This window comes from Mesocricetus auratus, unplaced genomic scaffold, assembly GCF_017639785.1.
Source record: "Mesocricetus auratus isolate SY011 unplaced genomic scaffold, BCM_Maur_2.0 Super-Scaffold_15014, whole genome shotgun sequence".
Taxonomy (NCBI): Eukaryota; Metazoa; Chordata; class Mammalia; order Rodentia; family Cricetidae; genus Mesocricetus; species Mesocricetus auratus.
In genome coordinates, this window is record NW_024429186.1 from 17,688,240 (window position 1) to 17,704,209 (window position 15,970).

The 15,970-nt window shown below is 41.2% G+C and overlaps 1 protein-coding gene across 1 annotated transcript in view; it reads right to left on the reverse strand.

Moving 5' to 3' along the window:
- The window catches only part of LOC101840898 (cation channel sperm-associated protein subunit beta), a 177,062-nt gene that overhangs the window by 149,000 nt on the left and 12,092 nt on the right, over window positions 1-15,970 (reverse strand). The window contains exons 4-5 of the mRNA XM_040742620.1: window positions 15,571-15,711; window positions 454-514 (exon numbers count right to left, since the gene is read on the reverse strand). Coding sequence (XP_040598554.1) covers window positions 454-514; window positions 15,571-15,711 — 202 coding nt within the window. The remainder of the gene's footprint in view (window positions 1-453; window positions 515-15,570; window positions 15,712-15,970) is intronic.

Here is a 15,970-nt window from a genome sequence, read left to right on the forward strand (position 1 = left end):
TGCTGGCCTGTCACCTGGCAGAATGCACTCAGGCAGTACCCTGGTCAGCCCAGGTTCCATGGTTGCATAGTCTGCAGGCAGGTGCAAAGGACCCTTTTAAAAGGAAGACCCCGCCCACTTATGCTCTCTTTCCTGCTCTTTTTTCTTTGTTGCTCCTCTCTTTCCCACTCTTCTCTTTACCTGATCTCTTTCCTGCTGGTCCCCCATCTCCTCCTTCTCTTCTGTCCTCTCTCTGTTTCTAAACGTCTGTGTCTCTTTACCTGTTTTCTTTTTCCCCTTCTCTCCCCTTTCTAATAAAACGACTCACTTAAGCTCTGTCTGCCTAGCAAGTTTTTCCCTCTGTTGGACAACATCACCGGCCATGGAATCCGCCAAGGTGCGGCATGCAAGGTTCACCACGAGCATTATCTTAACAGACCCCTGAATACATGAGTTACTTCAGATCTCCCTTACCTGTATTTACGGTGATGTTTTCTCTAGGAATGTCAATTAGCCAGAGAACACGATTGTTGAACTTGGAAAGAAAAAAATCAGCATACATTATTTTACAACATTAAAGCAACACTTACTTTGGCGTATTATGCTCAACATTTTAAAAGTAAAATTAGTCAAAAATATCTCAATATACACACATATGTACACTTACATATGAAGGGTTTTTAATAGCAAATTTCACTGTTAGGGATTTTTCCCATATTACACTCACATAGGAGTGATATCACACACACACACAAACACACACACACACACACATACACACACATTCAAGGATACTTTGCATCATTCTTTGTAATAAGGGGTTGACAGCAAGGCTAGATATATATATGCCACATGTTGGAACAGCCCAGGAAGCACAAAGCTGAAGCTTTAGGGACCCGATAAATCAGAGTCAAGGCATCAGGCTGGCAGAGCATTTGGAAATGTAAGAGGAGAACTCCAGGAACAGGAGAGAAGTAAGAATGGGAGCTCTAAAGTTTACACTGAAAACATGTCTAAATCCCCCTGCTACACCAGTGTAGAGGACACTCCCAGAACATCTTTAAAAAGAAAAGCTGTGGAAGCCAAAAACCTAGCAGGATATTAACCATCAGAACTACAGGTAAGACAGCTTTCAGGTTTCTTTCTTCTTTGCAAAGGGAATTATCTACTTTTTAGACAAACAGTAAAAATAGCATTTCTTAGAATAATGAATCAGAATCCATAGTTGCCACAACATGTCACCTACAGTGTCCAGCTTTCAACCAAAACAATGACAATAAGGGGGAAAAAAAGGCAAAAGTAACTGATTTTATGCCAGAAACTGTACACAGTCAGTTGACTCAGTTTGGCTAAAAGGCAATAGAGCAAATATTATTTTTACGAATCTGTGTATATACTGAAGGAAACTGAATGCAAAGATACTTCCAGAGTAGAAGAGATACATATACAAAACAAATGCAAACAAAAAAGCTTAAGTAGAACAAATTAAGTAAAATAAGTTCAGCAGGAGATTGAATAAGATAGACAAGGAAAAAGTGAACTCAGAGATAAACAATTGACCCAATAATAAAGGAAAAGGAAGCAGTAGCACGGCTAGAGATGATAATAATGTTCTATTATTTCAAAATGTTAAAAAAAAACAGGACTTTAAAATTTTACCATAAGAATGAAATGCTATCTCAAATAAAATAAACTACAACATCAACAAAAAATACCTATTTGAGAGAATATATCACAATAAATAAAAGGACCAGAAACAAATATTGGGTTTCAATCTTCAAGTTGAAGATCAGAAAAGCAAATTACCGGGCCACTAGCCTACCACTATCTCAGTCTGATCCCTCTGCCTCTCCTCAGTGGTGACTGGAGAATCTTGGGACTGAACATCTTCCTATTCTCAGGATGGCTGGAGAATGAATGCTTGATACCTTGCTCCTGTCTAACATACCTCCCTAATGCTGTAATTAAACGTGTGTGATCCCAAGTAATAAATTCATCTTTGTGTGAGCTGTTTCTCTTTGGGACTGTATCAATCTCGTATAGATCTGGGTAGACTTGGACTCACAGAGATTGGTCTACCTCTTAATCCTGAGTCCTAGGATTAAAGGAGTGTACCACCACCTTCTAACTTCTGGCTGCTGGGGTTAAAGGTGTGTATCACTATAGCTTGAGACTCACTTTCATTTCTGAATCCTCAGGTAAGCTTTAATAAGTCATAAATAATATATCACCACAACAGAGTAAATTAACCTAATACAAATATTGCACAATATGTACATATATTGAAATACCTCTGATACCCCCACTTAAACACGCAATTTTTATGTTTAGATGTATCAGTGAAATTTAGAAAAAATGAAAATGACTAAAGAAACCTAATAGTTTTAGAAACTTGCCCAATAATATTTGCCTTCCAAGATTTTTACTTTTTAATTTTTATATAAAATTTTATTCAAATTAAAAACAATCTTATTTTACATACTATCCCAGTTCCCTCTCCCTCCCATCCTCCCATGCCCCCAACCAATCCCACATCCAAACCCCAGGGAAGGTGAGGCCTCCCATGAGGAATTATCAAAGTCTGACACATCATTTGGAGCAGGACCTTGGCCATCCCCTGTGTATCTAGGGTGGGAAAGTTTCCCTCCACAGGGAATGGTCTCCCAAAGCCCATCTTTGCACTTGGGATAAATACTGGTTGCTCTGCCAGAAGCCCCATAGACTGCCCAGGCCTCCCAACAGACACCCATTGGAAGGAGAAGGGCAGAGTCTGAAGAGTCTCTAGCTGGACTCGGAGCAGGAGGTAATTGTGACATGCTAATAAAGGTACTGCCATGTGGCAGAGTGTGAATAAGGAATATAGGTTAACTTGAAATGTAGTAGGTAGTAATAAGCCTGAGCTGTTTGTTAAGCATTTCTAAGTAATATTGCCTCTCAATGTGTTTATTTGGGAGTTGCTGTTGGGACAGAAACTTTTGTCTGCAAAAGAGAGAATTGAAAGCGGAGTTGCTCAAGGTGGAGGAAAGGCACCAAGAGAAGGTACTCTACCTTCTCAGTCAGCTGCAGCAAAGGCCAACAGCAGAGAAGCCGCCAGAGGTGTGGATCAGTGGAAAGGAACAGCAGCTGCTGAACACATTGCAGTGTCAGGAGGAACAGTTTAGGAGAATGCAAGAAGCATGTGAGCAAAATCAGCAACTTCTCCAAGAGAATGAAGCCATCACACAGAAACTGACCCTCCTTCAAGGGGCCAAAGGCCAGAAACTTCACCTCCGCAAGGATGGCCTTCAATCTCCAGATTCTTCCTTTGACTACATCCCACCTCTGCCCAAGCCATCCTGTGTTAGAGACAAGTTCCTGGAACAGAGTTTGGACACTGATTATCACTCAGAGAATTCTGAAAATGAGTCTGAAGATGGAGATGCAGATGATGAGGAGTGGAAACCAAGAACACTGGCTAAAGTGCCCAGGAGGACCATCCTAGGGTGTTCCTGTAGGGGATGGTGTAAGAACAGACACTGTGGGTGCAGGAAACAAGGGGTGGACTGCAGCGTGACCTGTGGCTGTGACCCCACAAAGTGCCAGAATCACCAGCAAGAACAAAGTAGCTTGGGTACTATTGAGTGGAACCAGGATTCTGAAGGATCCTTCAAACTGGAGGATCCTACAGAGGTGACCCCAGGAAGGAGCTTCTTCAACCCCGTCTGTGCTACTCCCAATACCAAGATCCTAAAAGGGATGTGTGATATGAATCAGGTTCCGTTAAGGAAGACTGCTATTGCCATTTCCTTAGACCTCCCAGACATAAAACACAGAGCAACAGAATCCCAGGAAAACAAGGCCACTGGGAAGAAGAAGAAACGAGCTCTGGCCAGCAACAGCAGCTTCTTCTCTGGCTGCTCTCCTACCACAGAAGAGAGGCGCTGAGAGTGCAGTGAGCTCAGCTCTTCTCATCTGCCCTGGCAGACACTTCCAAGGTACAGCAGGGTAGAGGACTGTTTTCTAATGACTTCCCAGGGTTTTTGTTTTCTTGTTATTGAGAAAAAGGGACACAGTGGTACTGGAAGAAGGAAGGCCTTTGTTGAGTTTGGCTCTTTGTCTTCAGACCCATACCCAGGACCACTATTCTCTTCTACAGAATGAAAATCACCTACAGAAGACTCGGGGACACTTCAGGAACTGATCCCTACAACAATGCAGCTCTTTCTTTGTGATCACCCAATGCTGTCTGCTCACAGAGATGAGGTTGAGGCTGAGACTATCTCAACTTGAAGGAGAAGCCTGGTCCAGATGGAGGCTGGCCTCATCTCCTTCACCACACCTCAGGAATTGGGCTGGGATCATTCCTGTCCTAACTATATCTGTATTTTAAGTGTTTTACTAGGCCTCCCAAATTGTTTCATTTTTAAATATTAAATAAATCAACCCTAGCTATTCCAAAAATGACTACAGATTCTTATGTACTGTAGTATACAAAAATGGGTGACAAAGTTGTTCAAAGTACAAAAATACAGTGAAAAGTACAGATAGATAGAATAAAGATAGAAGTAAACCAGTAAGGTCAGGCAATGATTTTTTCCCACACATGTCACAAAATGCACAAGTAACAAAACTGAAACAGCCCCAAAAAGACAAAGTTACATATATTGGAGAATGTGAAAATATAAATCATAGAGCAGATGAAATAGTAGCAAATTATATATCTTATAAGCAACTCATACTTGGGATATATAAGCAGCATATATAAATTATCTATGAAAACATTAAAAAAACACTAACATTGGGAAAGGAATCAGAATAGCCATTTCCCCTAAGAAGATATTCAAGCGACCAATAAGCACAAGGAGAGATAGGAAGCATTAAAGACATGCAAAGTAAAACCATGATGAAGTACCAGTTTATACATACTAGAAGATTACCATAACCATTGGTGAGGATATCGATAAATGTTACTGATTAGTCAAGGGTAGGAAAAGAAAAGAGTAGTACCACTTTAAAAAAAGCAGTTCCTCACCCTATAACCCAACAATTCCATTCCTGGCTATGTATCCCAAATAAATGAAAAACTATTTCCACAAAAAGAACCATATATGCAGTAGCATCAGAACATCAGATACAAACAAGCCCGATATTCATCTTCTGAGGGAGAAACACAATGTCTACAGTAGAGTATTACTTGCCCATAAAAAGGCAAAGATTTGACATGTCTCTTGCTATGTATGGAGCTTGAGCACATTATGAAAACTAAAGGAGGCAGCTACCAATACTATCTATTGTATCTTGTTTCAATGGGCTTGAAGATTAGAAAGTCTATGGAGAGGGAGAGAGCAGGAGCACAATGGTGGTTGCTTAGGGCTGGAGAATCTGGAAGGAGAATGGGAAGTGACTGTTAATGACTCCATGTTGTCTTTCAAGATGATGAAATGTTCTGAAATTGTTTACTAGTGAGCGTGCACAACTCTGAATTCAAAAAAAACCAGTGAACTATGTACTTTCAGTGGATGGATTCAATGATATGTGAATTTGTTAGTTTAAAATTAATGTACAGATTCACAGATGGTTTTCTGACATTTGACTTCCACTGACAAATGCTACAAAAAAACTAAAGCTAAAGGAAATGATGTCTGATCTACAGAAGCAATAGAAATAATTCACTGCTTAAAATGTATTTTTAGGGCTGGAGAGATGGCTCAGCGGTTAAGAGCACTGCCTGCTCTTCCAGAGGTCCTGGGTTCAATTCCCAGCAACCACATGGTGGCTCACAACCATCCATAATGAGATCTGGTGCCCTCTTCTGGTGTCCAAGCATAGAACACTATATGCATACATAATAAAAATTTGTTTAAAAAACAAAAAAAGCAAAAAAAAATGTATTTTTAAGTGATTACATTTTTAAAGGTGGTGCAGAGAAAGGTTTTTGCTGTGTATTCTAGGATGGCCTTGAATGTACAGAAATCCTTATGCATCTAAATCCCGAGTGCTAGAATCATAGGAATGTGTCATTATGCCTGTTTAATGTATCTTATCATCACCATTTCTTTTTTTTTTTTGAAATTTTCTTTTTTTGTGCTTTTTTTTCTTTTTTTTTCTTTTTTTTTATTAATATTTTTTATTTTCCATTTTAAATTTAGATAAGAAACAAGGTTGCTTCACAAGTCAGTACGAGGTCCCTCTCCCTTTCCCTCCCCTCCTCCCGTGCCCTCCCCGCATCCCCCCCCCCGTTATCCCCTCATTCCCCCAGGGAGGGTGAGGCCCTCCATGGGGGTGTCCATAGTCTGTCATTTCATATAGGGCAGGGCCTAGACCCTTTCCCAAGAGTTCAGGGTGAGAGTGCACCTCACATTGTTCTATGGGAGTCCAAAGTCCGTGAGTATACTTGGTATGGGTACTGATCTGCTGCCCAAGGCTCAATAGATTCCCTAGGCCTCCTCACTGACACCCAGATTCAGGGGGTCTTGATCAGTCCCATGCTGGATTCCCAGGCTGATGCCTGGGATTCTAGAGTTAACCTTTGTCTGGTCAGCTGTTTCTGGGGGTTAAACCAGCCCAGTCTTAATCCCTTTGATCATCAGTCCTCCCTCTCTGATACTGGCTTTCTTGAGTTCAGCTCAGTACTTAACCAGCCACTAAATGTAGTTTCTGTTTCCCAGACTCTCTGGCCATAGGATTGTAGGCTGGCACTCCCCAGATCTATGTCTAAAATCCATATATGAGAGAGTACATGCCATGTTTCTCTTTTTGTGACTGGGTTACCTCACTCAGGATGGTTTCTTCTAGTGTCATCCATTTGCCTGCGAATCTCATGATTCCGTTATTTTTTTCTGCTGAATAGTACTCCATTGTGTAGATGTACCACATTTTCTCTATCCACTCTTCGGGTGAGGGACATCTAGATTGCTTCCAAGTTCTGGCTATTACAAATAAAGCTGCTATGAACATAGTGGAACAGACATCTTTGTTATATGAATGGGCATCTTTTGGATATATGCCTAAGAGTGCAGTTGCTGGGTCTTGTGGTAGGTTTATTCCCATTTTTCTGAGGAATCTCCATACTGCTTTCCAAAGTGGCTGAACCAGTTGGCACTCCCACCAGCAATGGAGGAGTGTCCCCCTTTCGCCACACCCTCTCCAGCATAAATTGTCATTGGTGTTTTTGATTTTAGCCATTCTGACAGGAGTGAGATGGTATCTCAGAGTTGCTTTGATTTGCATTTCCCGGATGGCTAAGGATGTTGAGCACTTTCTCAAGTGCCTCTCAGCCATTTTAGACTCCTCTATTGAAAACTCTCTATTTAGTTCTGCAGCCCACTTTTTAATAGGGTCCTTTGCTGTTTTGGAGACTTGCTTCTTGAGTTCTTTGTAAATTTTGGAGATCAACCCTCTGTCCGATGTGGGATTAGTGAATATTTTTTCCCATTCTGTGGGCTGCCTTTTTGTCTTGCTGACTGTGTCCTTTGCCTTACAGAAGCTTCTCAGTTTCAGTAGGTCCCATTTATTAATTGTTGATCTTACTGCCTGTGCTACTGGTGTTATGTTCAGGAAGCTGTCTCCTGTACCAATTCGTTCAAGGGTACCACCCACTTTCTCTTCTAAGAGGTTCAGTGTGGCTGGATTTATGTTGAGGTCTTTGATCCATTTGGACTTAAGTTTTGTGCATGGCGATAGACATGGATCGATCTGCATTCTTCTACATGCCAGTCTCCAGTTATGCCAGCACCATTTGTTGAAGATGCTTTCTTTATTCCATTGTATATTTTTAGCTTCTTTGTCAAAGATCAGATGTTCGTACGTGTGTGGGTTAATATCGGGGTTTTCAATTCGATTCCATTGGTCTACCTGTCTATTTTTGTGCCAATACCAAGCTGTTTTCAGGACTATAGCTCTATAATAGAGCTTGAGGTCAGGGATGGTGATGCCTCCGGACGTTGCCTTGTTGAACAGGGTTGTTTTGGCTATCCTGGGTCTTTTGTTTTTCCATACAAAATTGATTATTGTTCTTTCAAGGTCTGTGAAGAACTGTGCTGGGATTTTAATGGGGATTGCATTGAATCTGTAGATTGCTTTTGGCAGGATTGCCATTTTTACTACGTTGATCCTACCTATCCAAGAGCATGGGAGATCTTTCCATTTTCTGAGGGCTTCTTTAATTTCTTTCTTTAAAGATTCAAAGTTCTTACGATACAGGTCTTTCACTTGTTTGGTTAGCGTTACCCCAAGGTATTTTATGTTGTTTGTGGCAATTGTAAAGGGTGATGTTTCTCTGATTTCTCTTTCAGCCCTTTTATCATCTGTATATAGTAGGGCTACTGATTTTCTTGAGTTGATCTTGTAGCCTGCCACTTTGCTGAAGGTGTTAATCAGTTGTAAGAGTTCCCTGGTAGAGTTCTTTGGGTCACTGATGTAAACTATCATATCGTCTGCAAACAGTGAAAGTTTGACCTCTTCCTTCCCAATTTGTATCCCCTTGATCCCCCTTTGTTGTCGTATGGCAATAGCTAGAACTTCAAGTACCATGTTGAAAAGGTATGGAGAGAGTGGACAGCCTTGTTTTGTTCCTGATTTTAGAGGAATTGCGTTGAGTTTCTGTCCATTTAGTTTGATGTTGGCTGTTGGTTTACTGTATATAGCTTTTATTATGTTTAAGTATGTCCCTGTTATCCCAGATCTCTCCAAGACCTTTATCATGAAGGGGTGTTGGATTTTGTCAAAGGCTTTTTCAGCATCTAGTGAGATGATCATGTGATTTTTGTTTTTCAGCTTGTTTATATGGTGGATTACGTTGATGGATTTTCGTATGTTGAACCATCCCTGCATTCCTGGGATGAAACCTACTTGGTCGTGGTGAATGATTGTTTTGATGTGTTCTTGGATCCGATTTGCCAGTATTTTATTGAGTATTTTTGCATCAATGTTCATGAGGGATATTGGTCTGAAGTTCTCTTTCTTAGTTGTATCTTTGTGTGGCTTGGGGATCAAGGTTATTGAAGCCTCATAGAAAGAGTTTGGCAAAGACCCTTCTGCTTCTATTGTGTGGAACACTTTGAGAAGAATTGGTATAAGCTGTTCTTTGAATTTCTGGTAGAATTCTGCACTGAGGCCATCTGGACCTGGGCTTTTTTTGGTTGGGAGACTTTTGATGACAGCTTCTATTTCCATAGGGGTTATAGGTCTATTTAAGTTGCTTATCTGTTCTTGATTTAGTTTTGGCAATTGATAGCTGTCCAGGAAGTCATCCATTTCCTTTAAATTTTCGAATTTTGTGGAGTACAGGTTTTCAAAGTATGACCTAATGATTCTCTGGATTTCCTCAGAGTCTGTTGTTATGTCCCCCTTTTCATTTCTGATTTTGTTAATTTGCGTGTTCACTCTCTGCTGTTTGGTAAGTTTGGACAAAGGTTTGTCTATCTTGTTGATTTTCTCAAAGAACCAGCTCTTCGTTGCGTTGATTCTTTGTATTGTTTTCCTGGTTTCTACTTTATTGATTTCAGCCCTCAATTTGATTATTTCCTGGCGTCTACTCCTCCTGGGGGAGTGTGCTTCTTTGTGTTCTAGAGCTTTCAGCTGTGATGTTAATTCTCTGGTATAACTGTTCTCCTGTTTCTTCATGTGAGCATTTAGCGCTATGAACTTCCCCGTAGCACTGCTTTCAAAGTGTCCCATAGGTTTGGGTATGTTGTGTCTTCATTCTCATTGAATTCGAGGAAGTCTTTAATTTCTTTTTTTATTTCCTCTTTGACCCAGGGATGGTGCAGTTGAGCATTATTCAATTTCCATGAGTTTTTAGGTTTTCTGCAATTTGTGTTGTTGTTGAATTCTAATTTTAAAGCATGGTGGTCTGATAAGATGCATGGAGTTATTCCAATTTTTTTGTAGCTGCTGAGGTTTGATATGTTGCCAAGTATGTGGTCGATTTTTGAGAAGGTTCCATGTGGTGGTGAGAAGAAGGTATATTCTTTTTTATGTGGATGAAATGTTCTATAGATATCTGTTAATCCCAGTTGGGTCATTACTTCTATTAGCCCTTTTGCTTCTTTGTTGAGTTTCTGTTTGGTATTCCTGTCTAGTGGTGAGAGTGGTGTGTTGAAATCTCCCACTATAACTGTGTGGGGCTTTAGATGAGATTTAAGTTCTAATAATGTTTTTTTAACGAATGTGGATGCCTTTGTATTTGGGGCATAGATGTTCAGAATCGACACTTCCTCTTGGTGGGTTTCACCTGTGATGAGTATGTAATGACCTCCTTCATCTCTTTTGATTGATTTTATTTTAAAGTCTAGTTTGTTAGATATTAGGATTGCTACCCCGGCTTGTTTCTTGGGTCCATTCGATTGAAAAATTTTTTCCCAACCTTTAATTCTCAGGTAATGTCTGTCTTTAAGGGTGAGGTGTGTTTCCTGTATGCAGCAGAAGGAAGGATTCTGTCTTCCCATTTCTTTTTTGATGTATTCTGAGTACTTCAAAACTATATGACTTCTAAATTAGCTACTTATACTGTATTTGTAGGCAGATTTTTCTGTTCCACCTGCCAGATCTCAACTAACCACAGGGAGACTTATTAATTATGAATTTTGGCCTACAACTTAGGGTTGCTTCCAACTACTTTTTATAATTTAAATTTAGCCATATCTTTTATTTATAGTTAAATGTATTTTAATAGCAAACTTACAGAAACAGCCCAGAAGACAGACAACATTAAAAACATGTACTTGCATGGATGAACAGTATAGTAAATGGATGGAATCTGCTGTATGATAAAAATGCTACAAACACCATTTAGCTGCCATCAATAAGAAATTTACTTACTTTAAAAAAAATAGAAATACTGGAATTGTCCAGAAAATTTTAACAGGTTTATTTATAATTGCTATAAAGTTGAACTGTTGAACTCTGTTGATTGGAACATTTTGTTTGAATTAATGCTTTACATCTTGCATTTATATTAAAAATTCACACACAAATGAAAATGAAAAAACTGCCAATACCTGATTCTTTTTTTAAATATCCAGGAACTTCATTTTTAAACCATCAATCAGACACAGATTTCATTGACCCAAACATGCATAATCCAATGTGAATATAAAATGCACTCAGTAGGTAAATTACATGAGATACAAAGGGAATATAATTTTACAGATGTGAAATGATTGTTATAGCAATTTAACAAATTAATAAAAATGCATGTTTAAAAACAAAAATACCTTAAAGCCAATTATCTATAGTAAACTGAGGGAAATTCTGGTATGGAATGATTGGATTCAAAGGAAATAAGGCACCTGCTATAAATTTAGAGGCTATCTTTCACTTTTAAAGTTATAAAATACTCAGTTAACCAAGACTTGCTTCAGAGGGACCAAGTGTAGGGTTCTTAGGAGTGAAGGGGAGGTAAGATCAGTGATGCCCTGCAGACCCACAGCCGGCTCGTTCCTGTTTTACACACTGCTCTTGCACATCCCTGACTACCCAGAGCCGGCTCGTTCCTGTTTTACACACTGCTCTTGCACATCCCTGACTACCCAGAGCCGGCTCGGTCCTGTTTTACACACTGCTCTTGCACATCCCTGACTACCCCTTTCCTTCACTCTCCCACATCTGAGGGAAACAACGTCCCCCGTGAGGTGCACACTGCTCACAGAACAGGTAGCAACTTTTCCTTCCGTTCCTTTGAAAACAGCTTATTTTAAGAAATTGCCTGAGGAGTGGGGCAATTAGCAAAGCAAACATAAGCAGGCTTCTTCCACGTCATAAACACAGAAATTGCTTGACTTCTGCATCAAGTTCTGGCTAAGAATATAAGTAGTCAGGACTTGCAGTTCTGGACAGTACCAAAAACCCCAAACCTGCCTCATTACTCTCACACTTACTAACAGCAAAAAGAAAATTTGATCAATCACAACCTACGGAGTTATACAAGGGAAGACTAGACTGTAGGGGGAAACTTAGGACTGAGCCATTAGCCACGTGGCACTCTAAAGACGCTTACGGATGTGGTAACGAAAGGGCGAACCGCACCGCTAACCACACCCACTTTGGGCATAACTAGAGACAGGGCAGCAGAACTACACCACTAGCCAGGCCCAGGTACGGAGGAAGGAATAAAAGACTAAACAGCAAAACAGGCCGGCTTCCCGGCCTGTGTTCCAGTGCCTGCAGATCGCCTGGGAACTGCACAGAGCTCCCAATCCCGACGGGAGCCAAGCACCCCAGACTCCAGATCTTCTCTCCCACCAACGAGACCAGGAAACCAGAGGAGGCAGGGAGACCAGGGGAATAGCTGTTCCGGATCAGGTACAACAGGACCCAGCATAGGGTCCAGGGGACCAGGTAGGAGGCTAAGCACCCCAGATTCCTGTTCTTCTTCTCCACCCACGGGACCAGCATTTGGACAAGGAATAGAAGAACCACCAAATTATTGGACTTGCTAGCACCCACCAAAAGGGAACTCTGGTCCCCAGACCAGTAAGGGGCTCTTTCTGCACCCACAAGAAGAAGAGATGGGAAAGAGACAATACAAAAACACACTCAGCAACAGAAAAACAAATATGACACCGCCAGATTCTAGAGACTCCACACCAGCAAGACCCCAACATTCCAATGTGAATGAAGCAGAAGAGAACGACCTTAAAAGCAGTTTCATGAAAATGATAGAGGCCCTAAAAGAAGATATAGGAAAATCCCTCAAAGAAATGGAAGAAAAAGCAAACCAAAAAATGCAAGAAATGGAAGAAAAAACAAACCAAAAAATGCAAGAATTGGAAGAAAAAACAAACAAAAAAATGCAAGAATTGGAAGAAAAAGCAAACCAAAAAATGCAAGAAATGGAAGAAAAAACAAACCAAAAAATGCAAGAATTGGAAGAAAAAGCAAACCAAAAAATGCAAGAAATGGAAGAAAAAACAAACCAAAAAATGCAAGAATTGGAAGAAGAAACATACCAAAAAAGGCAGGAAATGGAAGAAGAAACAAAGCAAAAAATGCAAGAAATGGTAGAAAAAACAAAGCAAAAAATGAAAAAAATGGAAGAAGAAACAAATCAAAAAAGGCAGGAAATGGATAAAGCACAAAATGCGAGAAATGGAACAAAAAGCAAACCAAAAAATGCAAGAAATGGAAGAAAGAACAAACCAAAAAATTCATAAAAGGCAACAAATGGATGAAAAGATAAACAGAAAATTGCAAGAAGCAATGCAAACACTGTAAGGGTTGAAAACTGAAATAGAGACATTAAAAAAAAACACAATCTGAAGAAAGGCAGAAAATAGAAAAGCTGGACAAACAGTCAGGCACTACCGATACAAGCATTACCAACAGGATAGAAGAGATGGAAGAGAGAATCTCAAGTGTTGAAGATACACTAGGAGAAATGGATTTATCAACCAAAGAAAACCTTAAATCCAACAAATCCTTAACACAAAACATCCAGGAAATATGGGACACCATGAAAAGACCAAACCTAAGAATAGGTATAGAAGAAGGAGAAGAAATCCACCTCAAAGGGACAGAAGGCATATTCAACAAAATCATAGAAGAAAACTTTCCCAACCTTAAGAAAGACATGCCAATGAAGGTACAAGAAGCCTACAGAACACCAAATAGAGTGGACAACAAAAAAAATATCCCCTCGCCACATAATAATCAAGACCCCAAACATACAGAATAAAGAAAGAATATTAAGAGCAGCTAAGGAAAAAGGTCAAGTAACATATAAAGGCAGACCTATCAGAATTACACCTGATTTCTCCATGGAAACTCTGAAAGCCAGAAGGTCCTGGATAGATATTCTACCTACACTAAGAGACCATGGATGCCAGTTTATACTGGAGAGGTTGTGGAGAAAGGGGAACACTCCTCCACTGCTGGCGGGAGTGCAAACTCATACAGCCACTTTGGAAATCAGTATGGAGATTCCTCAGGTAAATGGGAATCACAAGACCCAGCAACTCCACTCTTAGGCATATATCCAAAAGATGCCCATTCATACAACAAAGATGTCTGTTCCACTATGTTCATAGCAGCTTTATTTGTAATAGCCAGAACTTGGAAGCAACCTAGATGCCCCTCAACTGAAGAGTGGATAGAGAAAATGTGGTACATCTACACAATGGAGTACTATTCAGCAGAAAAAAGTAATGGAATCATGAGATTCGCAGGCAAATGGATGACACTAGAAGAAACCATCCTGAGTGAGGTAACCCAGTCACAAAAAGAGAAACATGGCATGTACTCTCTCATATATGGATTTTAGACATAGATCTGGGGAGTGCCAGCCTACAATCCTCTCTCTGCTAGGCGACCATCTTCTCCACGCCAGCCACGGGGGGGCCTTGGACTAGCAACGTTCGCTTGCTCCCGGGCCGCCCGCGGGGAGGGGAGCGGAGACTAGCAGAGGGGAGCGGAGACTAGCAGTGCCTGCGCCGCCGGGTGCCGAGCGAGCGAGCGTGGGTCGGAGCCCCGGTGGGAGCGCCGGCATCCGCAGCGGTCAGAGCAGCGGAGGCCCGGGGGCGTGGGGGCGGGCGCCGGGTGCTGGGGGAGAGAGAGCGGGCCCCGGGGCCGAGCGAGGAGGGGAGCGAGCAAGGGAGCCCAAGCGAGCAGACGGCAGCCTTCAAAACCTGATTTCTGTCCCCTCTTTTTCCACTCGCAATCATAATACTTCGGTACCTTTTGACCCCATGGAAAAAATACCTAACATTCAGAACTACTGATAGCAGGAAAAAGAGGAAAAAAATTAGAATGAAATGTTTCCCTTCATGGTGGGCTCTTAAGCACGTTCTCCGCGTATCAGGCTTACTAGCTGGATAATTTTTGACGCAATAGTTACGCGATTGGCTTGGATTGCCCACAGGTTGGTATCTTCAAAAAGGCCAACCAGGTAGGCCTCATTTGCCTCCTACAAAGCACCTATGGCAGCATCCGGAAGCGCAGATCTGTTTGAAATCACCAGTCCCTGGAAGGGGAGCTTGCGAATCAGAAGCTCAGTGGATTTCTGACAGTGTCTAATTTCCCAGAGTGCCACAGTACAAGGCCTGTCACGATGAGGTTTCTTCGCCCTCCAGTAGAGGGCGCACTCTTGCGAGCGGCTTTTGTAGCCAGCTGTTTCCTGGGTGCTTCACCACTGGTGGATTTGCAGACAGTCTGCTTTTTAAGAGCCATGTTATGAACACCCCTGTTCTCCTTCAGCTGGAGCTTGCCATCGAGAGGCAGCCCTGGCATTAGAGAGCTGCTGCAGCGCGGTGGAGGCTGCGAACACCTACCCATATCTTTTAATCTGTGTTCTTTCACATGGCTTGATTACTTTTACTTTGTAAATGCTGCTTGCTCTGTGTCCCTGGTGTCTCCTTGCAACTACACTCTTCTTCTTCACAGCATTCCCTCTGCCCCCCCCCCATATCCTACCTAGCTCTTGGCTGTTTAGTTTTTATTAAACTAGCTGCAGTTACATATTTTCACACAGTTTAAAGGAATATTCCACAACATGTATTATTGGATTTCAAACATTTGTAGAGATATTACTGAATTCCCAACTTGTAAAATGATATCCAGTAACAGAGTATGCTTCTTCTCGGTACCATACTGTGCTATAAAACAAAGCATAATTACCAGAGATAAGTTAAAGTGGAAGTGATCCCGATATGTATTGTTCATGACTATCAGCTTGGGAGCAACGCCTCCTGATGTAAATACACTCAAAATCGCCCTGGAGGTATCTGTGGTTTCACTTCGGAAGAAACAGTAGACTTTCTTTAGGAAAGAAAAAATATAACAAGTAATGAGAATTTGATATGGAGAAGCATATTACATTAAATTATTAATGTAGATAAATTTGTGAAAATAATTGATGATAAAAATTTCTATCTTTACATAAGGGAGGGCACAGGTCCTGCCCCAAACAATGTGACAGACTTTGATGAGCCCTCATGGGAGGCCTCACCCTTCAAGAGTGGATGCGGGTGGGATGGAGGAATGAGGGGTGAATGGGAAGATAAGAGGGAGATAGAAA